This window comes from Triticum dicoccoides, chromosome 4B (assembly GCF_002162155.2).
Source record: "Triticum dicoccoides isolate Atlit2015 ecotype Zavitan chromosome 4B, WEW_v2.0, whole genome shotgun sequence".
Taxonomy (NCBI): Eukaryota; Viridiplantae; Streptophyta; class Magnoliopsida; order Poales; family Poaceae; genus Triticum; species Triticum dicoccoides.
This window is the reverse complement of record NC_041387.1, coordinates 199,954,539-199,977,391: the sequence shown is the minus strand read 5'-3', so window position 1 is coordinate 199,977,391 and position 22,853 is coordinate 199,954,539. Positions and strand designations below refer to the sequence as shown.

Below are 22,853 nucleotides of genomic sequence, written 5' to 3'. Positions count from 1 at the left end.
CAAAGGTCACAGTGTCTCCTGTCGGCTTGTTGAATTTCAACCTCACATTGCATGGGACGATCTGTGTAAAAAAGCAAAATTACACAATGCATTAATGTCAACACTAAAAACAATATAGTTGTTACATTTCATATAATTTCTTACCACCACATGACAAAAACTCGGCTGGAAGTAGGTACCGAACAGCTTGCCAGTTGCAAGGTTGCTGGCGCACCTTGACTTGCATAGTCGACATGGTGGTGGTGGTGGTCACGCCATTTTCCTAAAGCAATATGAGCAAAGATGAATGATCTACTTCACATGAAAGGAAAACAATAACATAAAGTTATCAATGCACCGATCTTAATCAGAAAACAGAATATTCAGGCTTAGTAACTAAAATTAACATATAAGATGATATGAGGCTAGCAACAGACATTACATATAACAAAAACTGCCATATAACAAGAACATATAACAAAAATAGTGGTACACCAACTTCAATATAGCATAAAAATGCAACTACTGTGAGGAACACAAAAACCCTAGAAACTATCCTATATCAAGGTGTGATATATCACCAGAGGCTTATATCAACTAAAAACTATCAACTATGTCTAACTTTTTACTAATCAGTTAATCATATCAACTAAAAACTATCAACTATCATATCTCTCTCCCTAAATGTTGCATATCAACTAGCCTACTAAATCAACTAAATCAAAATGTTCTAAATCAACTAAATCAACTAGTCTACTAAATCAATAAATGTTCTAAATGTAGCAGGGAGGAGGGGTTGTGGATGGAGGAGGGAGGAGGGAGGAGGGAGAAGGAGGGGCGTCTGGAGGAGGAAGGAGGACGGAGGAGGAAGGAGGAAGGCGGAGCGAGGAGGGGCCGGCCTGCGGCTGAAAGTGCAACTATCCCTAGGTGGTTTTGGTAATTCATAACGACATATAGCTCATTGAGCTAATGCTATTCCAAGACTATTATTTCAGGAAAGCTCAATGGATGGCATGGCATGGATGATGAAAGTGGATCCCTCAAAATATTAAGGACAAAGGATTGGCTCAAGCTCAAAAGTTCAAGACTCTACATTTTACATTTTGGTGATCCAAGATCACATTGAGTCTATAGAAAAAGCCAATACTATCAAGGAGGGATGAGGTGTTGCTCAATGAGCCTCTTGCTTAAAGTGCTTAGTGATATGCTCCAAAATCCCTCAACTACTTTCTCACATCCACATATGACCTAAACCCAAAGTCAAACTCGGCCATACCGATTCTTTCTATCCGGCGCCACCGAGTTCAAATGTCATAGCCACTGCCACAAACCCTAGGCAAATCGGTCTCACCGATAAGGATCTCGGTCTCACCGAGATGGGATTGTAATCTCTGTGTTTCCCTTCGTAACGTTTCGGTCTAACCGAAGTGAGCGATCGGTCCCACCGAGATTGCAATGTAAACTCCCTGTTTCCCTTTCGTAACATTTCGGTCTCACCGAAATGAGCGAATCGGTCCCACCGAGTTTACCTGACCAACTCTCTGGTTAGCTTATTACCAAAATCGGTCTCACCAAGTTTGTGTAATCGGTCTCACCGAGATTACGTTATGCCCTAACCCTAACCATATCGGTCCTATCGAGTTGCATGTCGGTACCACCGAAAATCCTAACGGTCACTAGATTTGCTGAATCGGTCCGACCGAGTTTACCAATTCGGTCCCACCGAGTTTGGCAAGTTGTGTGTAACGGTTAGATTTTGTGTGGAGGCTATATATATCCCTCCACCTCCTCTTCATTCGTGGAGAGAGCCACCAGAACAAACCTACACTTCCAACTTATCATTTCTGAGAGAGAACCACCTACTCATGTGTTGAGGCCAAGATATTCCATTCCTACCATATGAATCTTGATCTCTAGCCTTCCCCAAGTTGCTTCCACTCAAATCTTCTTTCCACCAGATCCAAATCCCATGAGAGAGAGTTGAGTGTTGGGGAGACTATCATTTGAAGCACAAGAGCAAGGAGTTCATGATCAATGCACCATTTGTTACTTCTTGGAGAGTGGTGTCTCCTAGATTGGCTAGGTGTTACTTGGGAGCCTCCGACAAGATTGTGGAGTTGAACCAAGGAGTTTGTAAGGGCAAGGAGATCGCCTACTTCGTGAAGATCTACCGCTAGTGAGGCAAGTCCTTCGTGGGCGACGGCCATGGTGGGATAGACAAGGTTGCTTCTTCGTGGACCCTTCGTCGGTGGAGCCCTCCGTGGACTCGCGCAACCGTTACCCTTCGTGGGTTGAAGTCTCCATCAACGTGGATGTACGATAGCACCACCTATCAGAACCACGACAAAAACATCCGTGTCTCCAATTGCGTTTGAATCCTCCAAACCCTTCCCTTTACATTCTTGCAACTTGCATGCTTTAATTTCCGCTGCACATATACTCTTTGCATGCTTGCTTGAATTGTGTGAAGATTGCTTGACTTGTCCAAAGATAGCTAAAATCTGACAAAGCCTAAAATTGGGAAAAGGTTAAGTTTTTAATTGGTCAAGTAGTCTAATCACCCCCCCTCTAGACATACTTCAAGGTCCTACAAGTGGTATCAAAGCTTTGGTCTTCATTTGCTTTGATTTCCATAACTTTTGGTGGTCATAGCCTTGGTTTCACAACCTAGGAGAGTATGGCGTCTAGCGAGGGAAATTATCACCGTAGAGGTCCTTACTTTGATGGTACTAATTTTGCTAGTTGGAAGCATAAGATGAAAACGCATATTCTCGGACATAACCCCGCCGTTTGGGCTATTTTGTGTATTGGCTTGCAAGGTAAATTCTTTGATGGCAGAGAGCCAAACCGTGAAGATAGCGCGGATGAATTGAAGATGTTGTAATACAACGCTCAAGCTTGTGATATCCTCTTCAATGGCTTGTGCCCTGAGGAATTCAACAAAATCAGCCGTCTTGAGAATGCAAAGGAAATCTGGGATACTTTGACGGCGTGTTTGGCAATATTTGGGAAGGGGAATGGGAGTTTAGAGTAGGGAGTTGTATCGAGATTAGACATGGGATGAGTCGTTTTATTTCCAATCCTCTGTTTGGCGCATAATAGGAATTATGTGTGAGAATTAAGGACAAATTGTATTCCCATGTTTGGTTCGTGGGAATTGACGAGGGACTAGACAAGTTAACATAAGTTATGATGAACGGTTAAGATCAACTCACTAAAACAATTCCCTCTCAACTCCCACCCCTCCCCTGTTAATAAAACGTTGGGAGTTGGTGTCTCAAGTCCCATGACTATTCCCTTATGAATTCCTAGTCCCTCCAACCAAACAATAGATTTAAATTCTCGTACCCCTTCAATTCCCATTCCCTAGCTCTGATTACCCCAAACCAAACAGGCAGTGATTGATATGCATGAAGGTACCGACTCCGTCAAGGAATCCAAGTTGGATGTGCTCCAAAGTCAGCTTGACAAGTTCAAAATGAAGGATGGTGAAGGTGTCGCTGAAATGTACTCTAGGCTTGCTCTTATCACAAATTAGATTGCTGGCTTAGGGAGTGAAGAGATGACCGACAGATTCATCGTCAAGAAGATCCTAAGAGCATTGTATGGAAAGTATGATACCGTGTGCACATTGATCCAAATGATGTCAAATTACAAAGATCTCAAGCCAACGGAAGTCATTGGAAGAATTGTTGCTCATGAGATGTCACTCAAGGATAAGGAGGAACTTCACAACAAGTCAAGTGGTGCTTACAAAACCTCATGTGAAGCCCCCACATCATCAAGTGAGAAACAAACCTTCAATGAAGAATTGAGCTTAATGGTGAAGAACTTCAACAAATTCTACAAGAATAGAAGCAAAGAAAGAAGCTCTAAGTCAAGGTCCTACAATGACAAAAGATCTTCTAGTCGAGAGTGCAATTGCTACAATTGTGGGAGACTCAGACACTATTCCAATGAGTGTACGACACCCTACAAAAGAAGAGAAGATTCTCCAAAAAGAAGAAGTAGAAGAGAAGAATCACCACCAAGAGAGAGAAGGAGCAGAGATGATCGTTATGAACGAAGACCCTCACGAAGAAGTAAGGATTCGGAAAGGAAGGAACAAGTCATCAAAGAGCTACACAAAACAAAGACATCAAGCTCATGTTGGTGAATGGGTATCCGGCTCCGACTCCGACAATCACTCCGAGAGAAGCTATCACTCCGACTCCGAATATACTCAAGATGAAGGTGTTGCCGGTCTAGCACTTGTGTCAACCAACTCCTACGACATATTTGATTCACCAAATGAAGGAATTGGAAGATGACACACCCCAAGTATGTTGATTTCAATAGTGATGAAGATGACTTGCTAGGTGATGATGATTTACTTGTTGACAACTCTAGTGATGAATACTATGATGAAACATCAATTAATCATGCTAATCAAGATAAAAAAATGACAATGATAAGGAGAAGATTGAGCTTCAAACTAAAGAAGTAAACACTCTTAAGTTAGCTCATGAAACTATCTTCGAAGATCATCGAAAACTTTTAAGGGCTCATGAGAAGTTACGCTTTGAAAAGCTCAATCTTGAGCAAGAGCATGAGTTCTTAAAGACAATCATTGATGATCTTCGTAAGAAAAGTTCTTCTTACATTGCCAAGCGTTTACTCTTATCTACTTACATGCCTCAAGTCAAGTCTAGTAACAAGAACAAGAAAGACTCTTCCTCTAGTAATAACAATAATAATGCTAAATCCAATATTGTTGCTTCTAGTAGTTCTCTTGATTCCACTAATGATTCTCTTAGCCAAGTTACACTTGAGCAAAAAAATAGCTTATTGAAGGGAATCATAGAGAAAGGTGTATATAAGAGCCTTGCCGGGAGTAAGCAATTCAAGGAAATTGTATGCAAGCAAGGAAGGCACCGGAAGAATCAAGGTGTTGGTTTTGAACGAAAGTTTAATGCCAATGGAGTTGAGTGGGAAGAAGATCAGTACCCTAAGATGAAGTTTGTTCCTCAACAAGAGAAGTATGATCCTACTTCCTTCAAGGCAACACAAGCACAAGATGATCTTCCACCACAAGACCACAAGAACAAAGGCAAGAACAAGCTTCAAGAGGAGATTGATGCATTTGAAGAAGCACCTAAGGCCTTGGTCAAATGGGTTCCCAAGACTACATCAAGTTCTACTTCATCAAATACAACTACAACTCCAAGGATTCCCATCAAGATGATGTGGATCCCGAAGAAGAAGAACTAGAGAGTTCTTGAGGGTGACTCCGCCAACATTCTTCACTCATATCATTATGGCAAGGACAAGTGCAATCAACTTCCATATCTTGCACTAGTTCAAGGAGTCACAAACCCTCATGTTGGTAAGGCAAGGGACAAGGTAACCTAATGATTTCATGGACATCATCTTGTGTGTGCATCACTCTATGTCTATGGATATTCTTGTTTGTTCCTTGTGGGACTAACCCATGTAGGTATTGAAAGTGCAACTCACTCCAAAGGATTGCTCCAAATGATCTACATCAACATTGAGCATCCACATCTTCAACACCTACATGAAGTCATTATCGACAAAACCCAAGATTAGTTCATCCCTCTAACGTGGGATCTCACATCTAGGGGGAGCTTAACTCTAAGAATTGAGTCAAAGCAACTTTAATGATGTGAACACATCAATGCATTATGTAAAAGTGGTAACCCCACTTGAGCTTAAACGATGAGTATGACCTATGATCAAATGTTCTCATTTGACTCCTAAGTCAATATACTCATATATAGATGACCTAGTCATCGCCAATTGTTTGATAGATGCTAGAATTGATTGTGCATGCTTTGCCGCATATTTCATTTGCCATTTTATTGTGTGAGCATGTTGGATGCATATTTTACTCATTCGATGACATCCACTTGTTGCTTTGATTGATTGGCTTCTTTTTCTTTGGCCAAGTGGATGGACAAGAATGCCTAAGAACCTTCTCTAGCTATCTATACTTTTCTCGTCTCAAACTCTATTCATGCTACATCACAAAATATGATCAAGTCAGATTCGAACCACTCTGTGTGAGGAGCACTCGAAGTCCCCGATTCGTCATAGAGTTAAACTTCCAAAACTTCTTTTTGATTCTCGGTCTGACCGATTCCTTCATTTCGGTCCTACCGAGATCACTAAGTCGATCTAGGTTTTTAATCTCGGTGTAACTGATTTGAACTTTTCGATCACACCGAGTTGTTGTAACTGTCAATAGTTATGCATCTCGGTGCCACCGAGTCGTTCCACTCGGTCACACCGACAGTGTTGGGCTATATATACACACGGGCAAAATTTGGAAAACTTTCTCCAAACCTCTTCGCCCGCGCATAGCTCGCTCTTCCTACTAGGTCTCCGGATCGTCGAATTTGTCGCCAGCCGCCTCCAGTCGCTGGTCTCCGCCGCCGTCAACGGATTTCTTCTCCGCCGTTGCCGCCGTAGCGAGTTCATCGCCGAACTAGGATATGAACTCGATCACAATGCTATCCTCGTCTGATTCTCAGCACATTGTGTTCATTATGATTCTTGCCACGATTGAAACACTCCTATCCAGTCAAAACAATCCTTAGAATAGATGTGATTTGAAAATTTAGGGTTAGGTTTTTGCCGAAACCATCTCGGACCCACCGAGTTGAAAAACTCGGTCCCACCGATTCGGCTAACGCCATTGCACTAGTAACTCTCGGTCTGACCGAGAATTGCTAATCGGTGTGACCGATTTGAGAACTTTGTGAAACCCTAGCAGTCTCGATGCCACCGAACTGTGACTCAGTCTGACCGAGTTCACTAGTTTAGGTTCCAAAACTGCTTCGGTATCACCGAGTTTGAAAATCGGTTGATCCGAAATGCTTTGTGTGGAAAACTAAAACTAAGTTTTTGAATCATTCTTTTGCAAAAATCTCTGCATTTTGTGATGCTCATCCATTCTATCTCATCTATAACTATTCATAGGGTCAGCAGTCAGTGATTTCAGCATGTCAGACCAAAATGATAGTCAGAACAGGGAAGAAGAGCAGATTCACATGAGTGAGGGCACTAGTCCCTCAAGTTCTTCAGATGATGGCAGCAGAAGCACTCCTAGCAATTTGCCTAAAGCAGCCACAAGAGCCAGAAGGAAGAGAACCTCAGACTCTGAGGATGAGGACTATGTGGCAGCTGAAGATGAGGCTACTTCCAAGAAGATAGTGCTCAAAAAGGAGTATGGCTCAGCAAAGAACACAAAGCCTGGACTCAATAGGAAGGTCCCTGCCAAGAGGACACCTATGCTGAAGGTCAGAGGGTCAACAGAAGTACCTGAAAAGCCTGATCCCAAAGAGGCACCTGCAAGAAGAATTACCACTTCCAAACCCAAGAAGGTTCCCACTTGAGAAACCATGAAGTTTACTATTGAGTCAGAAGATGAAGCTGCTGGTCAAGATAAGAAGAAGAAGAGAGCCAGAACCACTACTGCCAAGGTTCTTGGCAACCCTTCTATGAGGAGAGACTCTGAGGAGGAGGAAGAAGAGGTTACTGCACCAACACCCAAGGCACAAAAACTGATGGGTGATGCTATAAAGTCAGGGGCTGCAACATCAAAGCCCAAAGAAGCACCCAAAGCTGCCTCTAAGCCTAAGAGTGCACCAAAGAGGAATACCAGGAGTATACCAGCTACTGAGAAGAACAAGGTCCCAATGCCTGAAACTGTTGCTGAGGAAGAAGAAGATGAAGAGCATGTGTTGAGAAAGTTAAAGCCAAAGATTCCATACCACAATGATGCTCATCCTGTGGCTGAGAACATGAAGCTAAGAAAGGATGCAGGACTCAGACAGTGGAGGTTGTCTGATCCCTATGCTATCAGGAGAAGGATTGCTATTGACTACAGGTTCCACACTAAGGAACAGCAGGATTTCTATGAGATAGTGTTGTTGGACAAGAAACCTATAGTTTGTGACATGAGGTGGGTCGACTAGACCTACATGAAAGAGAATGAGGAACACTATCCTGGAGTGCAAGACAGCTTCATTGCTTGTGGAGTTGCATACTTTGTTGGGCAGAAGCTCACAAAGTGGAATGATGAGCTCATTATGCAATTCTACTCCACAGCATATTTCTACCCAGATGGCAGGATAGTGTGGATGTCTGAAGGTACAAGGTACCATCAACTATTGAGGAATGGGCAGGATAGTGTGGATGTCTTAAATACATACCTCAAAGCCTATTAGAAGGCTAGCACAGGCTTCAGTCAGCCCGCTTTTGGCGGACTGAACTTTCTGGATCACCACACTCATAACAGTGCGGTGATCCTCGTCGATGGAGGCGCCGTTAAGCGCCTCCAGCAAATTATCCGGTGCCTCCGGTTGGACGGAGGTCACCGGTGTTGCAGTCTTGCCCTTCTTATGAAGGGGCCGCCTATCGGACTCCGGAACCACTGAAGGTTCCGGTGCGGAGTCCGGCCCAGGGTCGGACTTAGAGCCCTTTGGGGTTTTATCCCCCTTGTGCCTGGAGTCCGGGAGGTTCCCTTGCGGCGCCTCCTGCACCACGTCCTCCTGGCTGGGCCCCTTTTGGACCCCACCTCGGCGTCATCCGCAGCGCGAGGAGAGGAGGCAGCCGGAAGTGAGGTGCTATTCACGTCCGACGAATCCAGGAAGCCGCTCGTTGAAGCGTCGAGCCTGTCCTTGGGCGGGCTGCAGGGTTATATTCAGCATTAGGAGATTCTGTGCGACAAATGAAACGCCATGAGTTATTCTGGTATCCGGACACTTACGGTTTTGCCAGGGGCTTAGCCCTTGGTGGCCACTCCTCCTCGCCGTCGTCGGCGTTGGTGGAGTAGTCCGGAGGGAGGGTCCTTCCCTTCTTGGACCCTCCGGCCTCCCCAGTTGGGGCGGCCTTCCTTTTCTTCTCTCCCCCCGCTGGGGGAGAGGCCTCTTTTTCCTCCTCGTCTTCGTGGGAGGAGTCCGCCTCGGAGTCATCGGACGATGAGTCCGACAACACCTGGCGCCGGGAACTCCTTCGAGTTCCCGTTGCCTTCTTCTTAGCCTTCTTCTCCGGTACTACGTGAGGTGCCGGAACCAGCAGACCCGTCAATCGGGCGTCCGCTGGGTCTTCTGGCAAGGGAGCCGGATAGTTAACCTGCCCAGACGTCTCCTGCCAAGCCTGTCAAAGGTAAGGGATTTCAGATCCCGCATAGAGTCAAACTATGAAAACCAAGTGTCCTGTAAAGGGTAAAATAGCTTACCTCGTTGGCTTGACGCTGCGAGCTGAATCCGCGATCTTCGGTAGCGGATGCGGGAGCCTCGGCGCCCTTGAACAGCACCTTCCAGGCATCTTCGTACGTAGTGTCGAAGAGCCTGCTCAAGGTTTGGTGAAGTGCCAGATCAAACTCCCATAAGTTAAAGGCCCGTTGTTGGCACGGGAGGATCCGGCGGATGAGCATGACCTGCACTACATTGACAAGCTTGAACTTCTTGTTCACCAGGTTTTGGACGCAAGTTTGGAGTCCGGTCAGCTCTTCCGAATTACCCCATGTCAGGCCCGTCTCTTTCCAAGAGGTGAGCCGTGCAGGGAAGCCAGATCGGAATTCGGGGGCCGCTGCCCATTTAGGGTCACGCGGCTCGATGATGTAGAACCACCCCGATTGCCACCCCTTTATGGTCTCCACGAAGAAGCCCTCGAGCCATAGGACGTTGGGCATCTTGCCCACCATGGCATCTCTGCACTCCGCTTGGCGGCCGCCCACTACCTTCGGCTTGACATTGAAGGTCTTCAACCATAAGCCGAAGTGGGGCTGGATGCAGAGGAAGGCCTCGCACACGACGATGAACGCCGAGATTTTGAGGATGAAATTCGGGGCCAGATCGTGGAAATCCAGGCCGTAGTAGAACATGAGCCCCCGGACAAATGGGTGAAGTGGAAAACCTAGTCCCGGAGGAAGTGGGTGAGGAACACCACCCTCTCATGGGGCCTGGGGGTGGGGATGAGCTGCCCCTTGACGGGAAGCCGATGCGCGATGTCGTTGGACAAGTATCCGGCCTTCCGCAGCTTTTTGATGTGCCCCTCTGTGACGGAGGAGGTCATCCACTTGCCTCCCGCTCCAGACATGGGTGGAGAAGGTTGAGGTGGGATGTGCGGACTTGGGCGCTGGATCTCGAGTGCGCGGAAATGGATGAGCAAAGGAGGAAGAAGGCGTAGGTAAAAAGGTGGATCCTTATCCCCTTATATGGGCGGACGAAGCTATGCGTCCCCACCAGCCTGGTAAAACTCGCTTATCTCCCAGGCGCCGTAATCAATGGCGCGGCTGGGTTACCCACGCCCGTATTGATGAGAATCTCGAAATAAGGGGACACGATCTCTGCTTTGACAAGACGTGCAAAGGAAACCGCCTCGCTAAACGCGCTGAGGTGGAACAGTAAAAACGATTCGAATAAAGGCTTGGCCGTGGTGTGGTGTCACGCCACGGAATACGACAGCAGATTGAAGTTGTGTAAATATTATTCTCTCTACGGTGGTATGTGGAACTTATTTTGCAGAGCCGGACACTATCCTTGTGTTCAAAATCTTCTATGAAGTATTCGGAGGAGGAACCCGCCTTGCAATGCCGAAGACAATATGCGCGCCGGACTCGTCGTCATTGAAGCCTGGTTTAGGGGCTACTGAGGGAGTCCCGGATTAGGGGGTGTCCGGATAGCCGTACTATGACCTTTAGTCGGACTCCTGAACTATGAAGATACAAGATTGAAGACTTCGTCCCGTGTCCGGATGGGACTTTCCTTGGCGTGGAAGGCAAGCTTGGCGATACGGATATGTATATCTCCTACCATTGTAACCGACTCTGTGTAACCCTAACCCTCTTCGGTGCCTATATAAACCGAAGGGTTTTAGTTCGTACGACGAACAACAACCATACTATAGGCTAGCTTCTAGGGTTTAGCCTCTCTGATCTCGTGGTAGATCTACTCTTGTACTACCCATATCATCAATATTAATCAAGCAGGAGTAGGGTTTTACCTCCATCGAGAGGGCCCAAACCTGAGTAAAAACATCGTGTCCCTTGTCTCCTGTTATTATCCGACTAGACGCACAGTTCGGAACCCCCTACCCGAGATCCGCCGGTTTTGACACCGACAGGGAGACTATCATTTAAAGCACAAGAGCAAGGAGTTCATCATCAATGCACCATTTGTTACTTCTTGGAGAATGGTGTCTCCTAGATTGGCTAGGTGTTACTTGGGAGCCTCCGACAAGATTGTGGAGTTGAACCAAGGAGTTTGTAAGGGCAAGGAGATCACCTACTTCATGAAGATCTACCGCTAGTGAGGCAAGTCCTTCGTGGGCGACGGCCGTGGTGGGATAGACAAGGTTGCTTCTTCATGGACCCTTCGTGGGTGGAGCCCTCCGTGGACTCGCGCAACCGTTACCCTCCATGGGTTGAAGTCTCCATCAACGTGGATGTATGATAGCACCACCTATCGGAACCACGACAAAAACATTCGTGTCTCCAATTGCGTTTGAATCCTCCAAACCCTTCCCTTTACATTCTTGCAAGTTGCATGCTTTAATTTCCGCTGCTCATGTACTCTTTGCATGTTTGCTTGAATTGTGTGAAGATTGCTTCACTTGTCCAAAGATAGCTAAAATCCGACAACGCCTAAAATTGGGAAAAGGTTAAGTTTTTAATTGGTCAAGTAGTCTAATCACCCCCCCCCCCTCTAGACATACTTCAAGGTCCTACACCGGCGAACGGAGGAGTGGATGGAGGACGGATCTAGGAGGAGGGGGCAGGGAGGAGGGCGGCCAGCAAAGGATTACCGAGTCCAGTAAGAAGGAAGAGGTGACGGCGGCGCAGAGGGAGGAGGGGTAGGCGACGCTGGCCGGCAGGGGCGAGGGCGGGCACGGGGCGATTGAGTGGGAGATCGAGTGAGTAGTGTGAGTGTGAGTGGAGAGAGGAGAGTGAGGGGCGGTCGTTTGGTGAAGATAGAATGGCTTAGCAGTAGCGAGCTATAGAGAAACGCGCTACTGCCGAACGACCTAATAGTAGCGCGTTTCAGCCAAAACGCGCTACTGCTATGTGTAAACATGTAAAAACATACATCAAAAATACATTAATCATCGATGATCTTTTTGTGTACAATCTGAATTGTCAATATGAGTCCTCACCGGTTTAGAAACCGGAGATGACTCATATTGCGGCCACAAATTCTACACATAGAGTTCAATGAAGACCAAGTGGATGTGATAGTTTGAGAAGTAACATATTTAAGGTGGTAAAAACCCTGTTCGCGGAGCGAAGTGGGACTAAATTTTTGTAGTAAACTTAGCAGTAGCTGGTATTGAGAGAAGGCGCTACTGGTATGATCTGTATCAATAACGCTCTTTATATTAATGCGCTGCTGCTATAACTAGCTTGGCAGCAGGGTCGTGGCAATTATAGCAGTAGCGCGGCTTATTGGGCAGCGCTACTGCTAAATTTGTTTCAGCAATGCGTCATGTTGGAGAGCGCTACTGCTAAGTAGCAGCAGCGCCTTTTTTTAAAAGCGCGCTGCTGGTAAGATTTTGTGTATAGGTTTTTACCTAGTAGTGCAGCCTCATGCTTCAACCTAACACCTCTTCTACGCAAGGTCCCGGTGAGCACAAAATAGAAATGAATATATACGCTAGCAAGCCCGGAAATTAACAAAATACAGGGACCTTAATCATATTGTCTTACATGCATCAGGATGTAAGATGTGGTGACCTTGGCGCTACAACCATGAAGACGGACAATCTGGACATGATGGTGGCAGGGGTTCGGTAGCAAGAACAGGAGGAGGGTCTGAAAAGTGAGCACAATTACTAATCATTTTTACAGTTGCTGATTTAGATTCTGATTCATACTCTAAAATAGGAGGGTTAAAATTTTGTATTCAACGCTACAAATAGACTCTACAAGATGACAGTGAGACCGTGCGCAGAAAGCTGAATGTGCAAGATCGACATCTTTGCTAGTAAAAAATGTAGCATTTTCTTTTTGCAGAAACTACATCTTTGTAGCACAAGTCCAAATAAACAACCTATCACAGGAGCAACAACACAACGCCCACTATAGTCAAGAATTACGCACCTGAACCGAGGCATAGGCTAAAGATAAATTCGGAACATAGGTATTCTTATATATAGATGTATGCCGCTACTCTAAAATGCAAAGTCACTGTCACCGCATCCCAAATTGCAACACCAATCCCTTAACTTCAAATCTACTACATCAATTAATCATAGGAAATACACAGGTCATTATGATACCCCTAGGAAAAGGCGCTCTTGGAGGCAGGCAGCTTGCTCCGGACGCCCTCGTTATGAGCATAATTGATTAACTATCAAATGAGCATCCACTCAAATTATCTAAAGGCAGATTATTCTTTGTGGTGGTCTGCACGCTATAAATTTTCAAGTAATGGTACTTTCTTATACATGTTATACATGAAATTATCTAAAGGGAAACTCAGTATTTTTCAGGCTAGCATTGAAACGGAGGAGCTACCCACTTTCTGTCTTATACAGGTTATACATGAAATAAAATGAAGTATACATGGTGTGTAAATGATTACTGAATTGCTCCTCGCTATCCAGATAAATTGATTTCAACCGCCCAATCACAGCAGAGAGCACGAACACTGAGCCTCAAAACATTCAAACAAACCAAATTAGGTAACCGAAAGAGTACAAACCTTATGCAAAGTGCTTGTGCAGCCAGACCAAGAGGACGAACCGAGGAGGTAGGAGATGAAGGGTATGTGCAGAATAGAATGCATGCATCAATGGAGGAAGCTCCAAAGGCACCAAACCATCCACAAAGCTATCTTACACCTATTAGTGAGTGCCAGCAATTAGTATTCATTCCTATAACAGACTAAAAACCATCATGCACTTAAGGTGCCTTGAGATTTGATAGGTTTTCCTATAAATAAGTAACAAATGGGAGAAATGTAATAACTAAGAAACGATGACGTAGAATGTACCTTGTTGCCGGCTAAGAAAATCGAAGCTCTGATTGAAGCACATAGTACAAAAGACCATCCATAATAACTTTTCTCCATCGAAGCTCTGCAAGCAAACAATACAATAGCTTTTGTTCAAAAAACCAGGAGAAACCGAAAGCAAATGATTCAGTACCACAACTACTTTATTAAGCTCACAAATACATGGAGTTGATCAGAGAATGAAGATATTAATTACAGTTTCACAATTTGACAAAAAATCCTATTTATGTTATTAATGTTGCATTGTGACAAGTATATGACTGAAGTATTGTTTCCAGAAAGAAACATAAGTTGCAGACCGAAGTATTGAATCCAGAAAGAAATATAAGTTGCAGTTTTTACGACCAAGAAGCATTCAAGATTATAAGAGGAGTTGGAATATACATTCTAATAGAAGTTCTTGGCTGCTAAGATCTGTGTAGCTTTCAATAGGGTACCTCTCAATCCATATGTCCATCCCTACAATACTGCAGAAAAAGGACAGAATCAAAAATACTCTGCACATCTCATTGGCTAGTCTCCAGATTTGAGCAAAAGAGAGGAAAAATTATCCTACATACCTAAGTTAAACCAGCAACTTAGCATTGCCATTTACTTGAAAAGAAACACCCAGCAGCCTAATCACAAAATTTCCTTCTCTGTAATTCTAATTTTGAACATGGCACAATGATTTATTCGCACTGAAATCTAAATTCAGTGTGTACCGTTTCACTAAGCAGGAGATGAGCAATCAATTTTAGCAACCAATGAACTATAGCACTAACTAGACAGAACAGCAGAAGTGCATACCATGCTGCACACTGTCAGGATTGATCATAAGGCAGGCATGCTCAACTTCCTGCACACAGAAAAACTGAGTTAGGCAGTATTTCAAGTTAATGAGGAAGGAAAGACTCGGATGGATATCTACATCAAATTTGACAGCACACCGCCGAAGGAGTCATCCTTTAAATGCAGAGATGGATTTGATCATCGATCATTATTTCTATGGCCCTATAGCCAACACATATATTTTTAGCACCAACCCATGTCTTCTCTGTTTGGGGTTTTAAAAAGAGACAAAACCGTGAGAACATGAAGAGAGAAAGAAAAAAGAAAGTAGTCAAAGCATACCTTAAATCAAATAGTTGAAGGAGCTTCTTTACCAGTCGTTTGTACCTCCGAATCTGCAGCTAGCACATAAATAATTCTTAAAGTGAAGAAGGGGAAAAATAGAGTAGATACATCACACACATACTACCATTATTCAGCATGTCTCCTCTATGATAGAACAATGAGCAGTAATTCAGTAATTAGAAGGTCATGTCACGCACAGCAGATACAAGCAATGACTAATCCTAAAACTCCTGGCACTCTATGGATCAAATCAAAATTGACCAAAGAAGAGGAGGAAGAGCTAGCATACCTGTAGATGTGATCGTCACAGTGAGGTCGCCCGCAAGTAGATGCAACTCCGGCCGAGGACACCGGCTCCCCCATGCTGCTGAGACATGGGAAATCTGTTGAAAATATGAGCAAATTACTACGAGAATTAATCCGAATTAACAGAAGATAAATCATGACTACAGTAGCAGAGATTGAACTAATCATGCGAACTAGCATAGTAGATGAACAGATCACATCTAGGGCACATACTAGAAACATGAATTCTACCACGATCTCGAACAGGAAAGATAGAATCACATACGGTGCAGCGGGAGCAGCACCGCCGGCGTTGACGTTGTCGCCCATGTCGTCGAGGATGAGGTTGCCGAGGTCGGGGAAGAAGTCGTCGTTCGCGAAGTCGTCGCTGCCAGCAGTCGCGCGAGTGCGCTCCCCAAAAACCTGATCGCCCCTCTCCCGTACAGGATCACGAGAGGCGGGGTTCCGGAGGCCTGCTGTACCTTCTCCCGGTGCACGCCGAAAGGAGGGATGGAGAAGACTTGATTGGCAGTGCAATGGTCTGGAACGGCGGTGAGAAACCATACGAGAAAACGGCAGCGGCTAGGGTAGACGTTTGCCTGACTATATAGGTTGAGAATAAAGCGCCTCAGTCCATTTTAGGTTGAGAATAATAAAACAAGCCGAGATGTAAAAGGCTTGTTTTTAGGTGTTAGGTTTGTGTTGCGTCGAGTCATGGTTATAAGTTGGTTAGGCTGCAGGTCGAGGACAAGCTGCATGTCCAGGTGGGGGTAGTGTTAGAGTACGTAATGCCGAGAAATATTAATGGATGGATTCAAGAAAAGAAGCCAGAGAGGCAAGTATCTCCCTCCCCTCCTTCCCGTGTCGCCCCCGTGCGGCAGCCGGGAGGAAAGCCCGCCGCCACCAGGGTCCCCCAGCTCTTCTCCCCCCTCCCCCGCCGCCGCCACAGGGCTCGGCCGGGCAAAGCCCGCCCGGCGGCGGTGACGGCGGGGCATTTTTGATTCCTCGCAGGAGGGGACCGGCACGGGGCTGCTCCTTCCAGCTGGGACACGGCGCTGGCGACGGGCGACGCGCTACTGCGTGGCAGGCGTAGCTGGGAATCAGGCGGTGCAGTGGCTGGTGGTGCCCGTGGCGGTGGCAGTGGTGGCAGCTGGGCTTCGGCCAGATCCGTCGGGCTTCTTTCGTCGAGGTGCAGGCGAGGGCGGCATGGATCCGCCCTCCCGGATGGCATTGGTGGTGCGCGCGGGTCTGGGTGGTGCGGCCGGCTGCTGGGGGGCTGGTTCTGATCAGCCCGGCCCGGTGATGGCGCGGGGCCGATCTGGTGGTGCGTGCCCGGCGGCTCCGGCACGTGGAGCTCGCCGGGCGATGCGAGTATGGTAGCGGCCGGGTGTGGTCGTTGCTCCGGCCGTGGGCGGCGGCGTGGGGAGGTCCGGCGCATGGTGGCCTCTCGGTGTCGTGGCGGCTTCACGGTGGCTCGGCGGATCTGCCTGCGGAGGCGGACGGCTTCTCCGGCGTCGGCTCGTCTGCGATCGGACCGTTTCGACCTTCGCCCCATCTCCTCGTCGCGCGGGCGCTACTTCCATCGAAGGACTGGCCCTCTCCCAGCTGCGGTCCATTGCTCGTCTCGCACACATTGCGACCAGACCGAGCTAGTCTCGCGCACGGTGCAACAGGACTGACCTCATCCCCCTCACGGTGCTGCAGAACCGAGCTCGTCTTGCGCACGGGGCTTCGGGACGGGTCAATGGATGCCAGTGCTGGCCGGCCTACTGGGTCTCGTCGCCCAGGGGTGCGAAAGGAGGGACCTTTCCGCTTGTCTCTTTGGTTGGGGTAGCGGTGGGTCTCAGGTGAGGTGGTGTCAAGGTCTTGGAAGCCGGGGCAGCGGCAGCGCGGTGCTCTTAGGCAGAGCCCGTGGCTTGGTGCTGCCCGGTGGCCATGGCCGTGTGGGCGGCGTGGTAGCCAGGGTGTGGCGTTCGGTGGCGGTGAGTGTTGGCCGGGGTGAAAACCTGTTCTATCTTCGGACGGACCGGCGACGCGAAGCTCGTTCCCTTCTTGAAGGCGTCGTCGCGGCTCTCATTGCCCATCATGCGGCTCCAGGGGAAACTCTGATCCTCGGATCGAGCGGTGGCGGCGCTTCGGTGCCGTATCCTTCCTGAAGGCGCCACCTTGGAGTCCACGGTTCGTCGTATGCGGCTTCATCTCTTCGTGGTTGTAGTGCTAGGGGTGGTGTTGCTGCGCTCAGCGCCTATGTATCCTACCTTGGGTGTGTGTGGTGGTGGCGTGCGTTTGTACCAGGTGATGTTGACCTTTGCTTTATATATAAAGCGGGGCGGTAGCCTTTTTCGGTATATTAATGGATAGTCAATCTGCATAAACTACAAGTACCATCAAACATCCCCCGTGAAGAACAAATGTATTTTGTAGTACAGACAAATTAGTGTAATTGCAAAATGTCACATGAGTGCTAGAGTTGTAATTCACAAATTAACTCCCATGTAGTTTCAAACAGAAATGCGAAATCTGATGGAGACTGGATAAGTTAACTACTGATAGGCACTTGATCATTTATTGGACTACACAAGTGAATGTGTATAAACTCTGGCTCTTCTGGTTACATACAAAGAATATAGGTTCATTAGAGGAAACAGTACCCAATGTTCAGAAACTGTTTACCTGCATTGCTGTAAGAATGAATGGAGAATATATCCACATCATCATTCTCGCTGGGTAGTATGTTACTATTTTCATCACAATTTTTGTCATGGTGAAGTGAAGTATCTTCTGCTGGAACCCAATCTTCAGGTCTCTCACCTCTGACCCTGATTGCAACACATCAAATTGCAAACATCAGAAAAAATAAACGCATAATTAATTTCTCAATGACCAATTGGTGACATGCAATTTAGGTAAGAGAAATATCTTGAGGACTAGAACCATACAAAGGGATTGACACATATGGCCACCGCTTATCCTGCGCATACGCATGAACCAAAAGTAATCCATACTGCAAAACTGTTACCAGGGCCTCCCAGAGGGTGATCACATTAGGTGTCCACACCTACACATAAGTGCAAAGTGTTCATTATTAAAAACTGTACTCAGTAATTACAGTTAGATAGCAGTACAAGAGAATATGACTTTACCTCTAAAATAATATACAGCCAGATGTATGCCCAGAATGACCAAAACAGCTCAACTAACCAAACACCTAAATCGGAAATCTTTTTCATAGAGCCTGCCCTTGGCATAACCACACAGACAGCATGGATCGGGAACAGATCGAACGCAGCAGAACCCACAAGTGTACCTGGACCTAAACCTGCAACAGAAGTACTACCAAATTAGATACAATTAAATAAGATTTGTGTCAAAATATTTACGTCAATCAGTTAACTATACCTCCTGCTGTCAGTTGACCGAGATTACGGATTGCATCGATTGTTGCGAGGGAGATCTGGGGAAAGCTGGTACCAAAAGCAAGCAGAGCAATGTCCGCTATAGTGTAGTTCCAAACCTTCTCATGCTTCACGATAGGCATATTTGTTTCTGTATCAATTGTAACTACCTCCCGAGAGTGGTTTGTGATGCTCTCCATCGACTTGAAGAACCGGGCAGTGATCGCGGATAAACCAATAAAACAGTACGCTAGGGCAACAGTACAAAGGAAAGCACGGACACCATTTGGAAGCAGTGTTTCGCCATTGAACAGCAGGTACACATCGCATGATCGAGTGGTACTTCCCATTGTAGTGTTGGCCATCAGAAGCGTGCCATAAAACAACTATATGATTTAGTTCTGGTTCCTGCTACAACCAATGCATATTTCATCAGGTACTACTACTAACATGAAGCAATATAATGCTCAGCTCAGGAAGCAGAAGATAAGCAATGACGAACATGGTATTGTATTTATAACCGACGCCCACATACATAATGAACTTAAGGACCTAGCTAAGTGGGTCGACAACAAACTTGACCTTAAGAGTCTTTTGATGAAAAGCCTATGCACACTCGAGTGATCTGGAAAGCTACCAAACAGTTCTTGGACCTTCTGAAGCAAAATTAGCACTTCCTAACCATATGGAAACTCAGTTGTTCTTCCAGATAGTATTTACAGGTTGTTTAGGGAAAAGATAGCAACAAGAACAGAAAGGAGCTTCCTTTGGCAGTATCAGGAGTTCAGGACCAATGGCGCAGTCAGAATATACTTGTGCAATAAAGGTGTTTGCTCCCAAGTCCCAACCAGAATATCACTAGTGCTTCAGCTCAAAAAAAATCACTAGTGCAAACTATGCGAATTAATTAACAGGACTAAATCCCAATACAGTAGAAAAAATCAATAGCCTTGAGCCACTCACTTGCTAAAGAGAAAAAAAAAACTTCTTTTTCAACCCACTCATGTTTGCCCACGGATTGCTGCAGGCTTGCCGCTCCACCAGGATCTGGGCAGCAGGGCCGGCCCTGACATTCGAGAGGCCCTTGTGCGAACTGAGAAAATGGGCCCTTAACACTACTATCTAATAGACAAAAAAAACCTTCCAAACCTATCTATCATGTACAACGAAAATTCATATAAAAGTAAAATTCACTAGCACATATGGTCTTAATACACCACGGTCCACGGATATATCAGATGATTATAGGATTATTAGGATACACGCTCCAACAACCTAGAAGTCCTGTCTTAATTCTTAACTAAATATATATGTGACATTGTTCTCAAATTCTTGATCCAATTCGATAGAAGCTACAATTCCAACTCTACCAGTCCAACCACAAACGCGCATCAGCAAATATCAGGAGCCACCTGACAAATACACAAAAAAGAAGTGAATGGCATACTCAAGAAAAACGACACCTTCGAGTATTTCTGGATGGAAAATCACTAATAATAGTGTCAAGATCAATGTTATCCGACGTATCTTTCTCAATAAAGCACCATGGCCAAGCCATTCAATCTATCTAGTGACATGGTTGATCTCAAATAGTTCTTTAGTGATTTAAGTTTTGAAAAAGGAACAGTTAAAAGGAGAGAGAACACCTGAATTCTTGTCTTCACGAATCCTGTTCTTGGTCTCTTGGAGCAAATAGAAGAAATCCAACGCTGCTCCACACTGCTCGCATCAATTCATCATAAGCAGAAAATAGACAAGGGAAAAAATTGAGATGCAAAAAATTACGAGGAGTTGCCTGGACTCCACGTCTCCGCTCTCCACTGCCGGACAGGCGGACCACAGCCCCAACTATCGATGACCGTCTGCCGGCTGCTACTCTCCGTGTTCCTGCCAGGGCACAGGGTGTGTCGTCGCTGGCCGGCTCGCCTCTCTGGATCCGTTCGCCGGGGCCCTTGGGGTATTTGTAGGATGCAAAGAAATACACTGAAGTGTGATACTAATGAACAATTCATTGATTAGCTTGGGGAGTTGGGGTTCTGGCCTCATAGGAACTCGGGGCAATCAATTGGATTTGGGGAAGAGGATGAGAACGAGAGGGAGACGATGAGTTGGCGGCTGGCGGCGTGTTTCTGGGACTGGGAGCGAACGGGATTGTTGGCTTCGTTCGTGCGTTGCTGCTCGCTTCTTCATGGGCTGGGCTGTTTGTCCTGCGTATAATTTTTCTTTCTATGAATATACTGTGTATTGTATGCACGCATAGGGTATGGGCCCCTGCTCGTGCTGGGCCCTAGGCCGTCGCACTCGCCGCCATGGCCCAAGGCCGGCCCTCCTGGGCAGGACGAAACTAACTAATTCACAGGTCAAGGGGGGCAGATGAGATCCTCCCCGACTTCTTGGAAGAGAGAGAGAGAGGGAAGAATGTTCCCCGATAATGTGAAAGCGAAGGTGCTCCGAGGAGAGGGGGAGAAGGACGGGCGTGCGTGGGTTACCGGGGGTGAGGAAGAATATGTAGCTGGAGAAGCAGCGGCGATGTGGGCTCCCCGAGGCGGTGACGCGTGTGCATGCCACTTCCTCTCTGATTGATTCGTCTTCCTCTGTTTCCGAATCTGGGGATTTGTTCCCCCAAATTTTTTTGGTGAGCAAAGCAAAAAAAGGCCAAGCTACGCAGGTCCTCCTTGGGTGCCTTGCAAGAAGAGCATATACAAGTATATCTCGCCATGGGCCGGGCCGGGCCGGGCTTGGGCCGGGCCTAAAAAAGCCCACGACAGAAAACTGAGGCCCAGGCCCTCCCAAGCCCTATCACTGGGCCTATTTTTTAAGCCCAAGCCCGGTCCATCTGGTAAAAAGCCCTAAAAAGCCCTTAGGGCTTAGGGCCGTGGGCCGGGCCTCTTCCTTAAAATGCCAATATGTCAAGCCCAAGCCCGTCCAAGCCTTACTAGTGGGCTCAAAACTCAGGCCCAGGCCCGGCCCATGGGCAAGCCCATCGGACCTAGGCCCAGGATTTTAGGGCCGGGTCTGGGTGGGCCGACAGGGTCGGGCTTGAGATGGCCAGGACTATATACAACCATGACGTGCGGTTGCCCACAAAATCATGTCTTTTCAATTAAAAATTGTTTGGATAGATGGGTGTGATTGGTCGAAAGAAGAGACAAAATTATTTGGACACATGTTGTGATTGGTGGGATGAAGACCTAAAAAAAGAAAGAGAAAATAGAGTTCGGGATAGGCCGCACCTACATGGTGTATGGTCCAAATACGCCCGGGAAACCTTATACCCAACTCATATATGGGCTAAGTTAGTTTCTTTTTGTTCTCCCTTCCCGTGTCGCTCTAGCAAGCGACCGAGGGAACCCTAAACACCGCGCCTCCAACCCTCCCTCCTCTGCCCTTCCCCCTCGCCGCCGCCCAGGGACGCCGTCGGGCGATGCCCGGCTGGCGGTGACGGCGACGGGGCCTCTTCTTCCCCTCCGCTCGTGCGCCACGACTGGCGTGAGATGGGTGGTCGAGCGGTGGTGCGGGGTTGTGGCGAGGCCCTGCAACGCGATGGCGCGCTCTCTGTTCGGCGGCGGAGGAACCAGGTGGTGGCGCGCCGGCGAGCAGGGCGGGGGGGCTGCGATGCTGCGGCCACGGGAGATACCACTTCGGGCGGAGGCGTGCCAGCGCGAGTCTGGCTAGATCCATCCGGATCTGGCTCCTGGCTGGCGGTGGGCGATGTGAGGTGGTGGCAGGTGTCGGTGGGAAACGACACCTATGGGATCACTGGAATCCCTACTATGGTTGCGGGGCGCGGGGATCGTGAGAAGAGCGGGACTAATAGACAGCACAAAGGGGATTTACCCAGCGGGCCGCAAAGATGCGTAAAACCCTATGATCCTGCTTTGATGGATGTATTTAGTGTTCTTGAGCTCTTGAACTAGCTCTGGGTGCTGCCAGGTTCGAAAGAGCCGAATCCTTTTCGAGTGCGCCATGGGCCTCCTTTTATAGGCGAAAGGGGCTGCCATAGTGGCACACAGGGAGTGGATAGTGCTACAATATTGTGAGCTTATCGCTGGTATTA

At 47.0% G+C, this 22,853-nt stretch overlaps 1 protein-coding gene across 23 annotated transcripts; it reads right to left on the bottom strand.

Annotated features, from left to right (window-relative positions):
- Positions 1–204: 204 nt before the first annotated feature.
- On the bottom strand, positions 205–21,423 carry LOC119295769 (magnesium/proton exchanger 1-like). 23 transcript variants are annotated; one of them, XM_037574219.1, is made up of 15 exons: positions 20,582–20,985; positions 18,801–20,515; positions 18,545–18,720; positions 18,341–18,459; positions 18,075–18,220; positions 15,406–15,499; positions 15,146–15,172; positions 14,911–14,993; positions 14,790–14,838; positions 14,385–14,467; positions 13,980–14,064; positions 13,730–13,827; positions 13,550–13,634; positions 12,692–12,796; positions 205–262 (listed from the first exon to the last, which is right to left on the bottom strand). In XM_037574219.1, the coding sequence occupies exons 2-8, from the start codon at positions 19,159–19,161 to the stop codon at positions 14,948–14,950; spliced, it is 969 nt and encodes a 322-aa protein (XP_037430116.1). In that variant the 5' UTR covers positions 19,162–20,515; positions 20,582–20,985; the 3' UTR covers positions 205–262; positions 12,692–12,796; positions 13,550–13,634; positions 13,730–13,827; positions 13,980–14,064; positions 14,385–14,467; positions 14,790–14,838; positions 14,911–14,947. The 23 variants fall into 23 exon arrangements, with proteins under 23 accessions (XP_037430116.1, XP_037430117.1, XP_037430122.1 ...); XM_037574220.1 differs by lacking the exon at positions 13,550–13,634 and having other exon boundaries at positions 13,689–13,827; XM_037574226.1 differs by lacking the exons at positions 205–262; positions 12,692–12,796 and adding an exon at positions 14,561–14,617 and having other exon boundaries at positions 13,405–13,634; positions 20,582–20,986.
- Between the last annotated feature and the right edge of the window lie 1,430 nt (positions 21,424–22,853).

Excerpts from the sequence above, each read along its gene's own strand:
- LOC119295769 (XM_037574221.1), bottom strand. The coding sequence starts at position 19,161 with ATGGCCAACACTACAATGGGAAGTACCACTCGATCATGCGATGTGTAC. Across the intron at positions 18,460-18,544 it reads GGCTGTATATTATTTTAGAG|GTGTGGACACCTAATGTGAT; the intron begins GTAAAGTCATAT and ends ACTTATGTGTAG. Across the intron at positions 15,500-18,074 it reads TCATTCTTACAGCAATGCAG|ATTTCCCATGTCTCAGCAGC; the intron begins GTAAACAGTTTC and ends TATTTTCAACAG.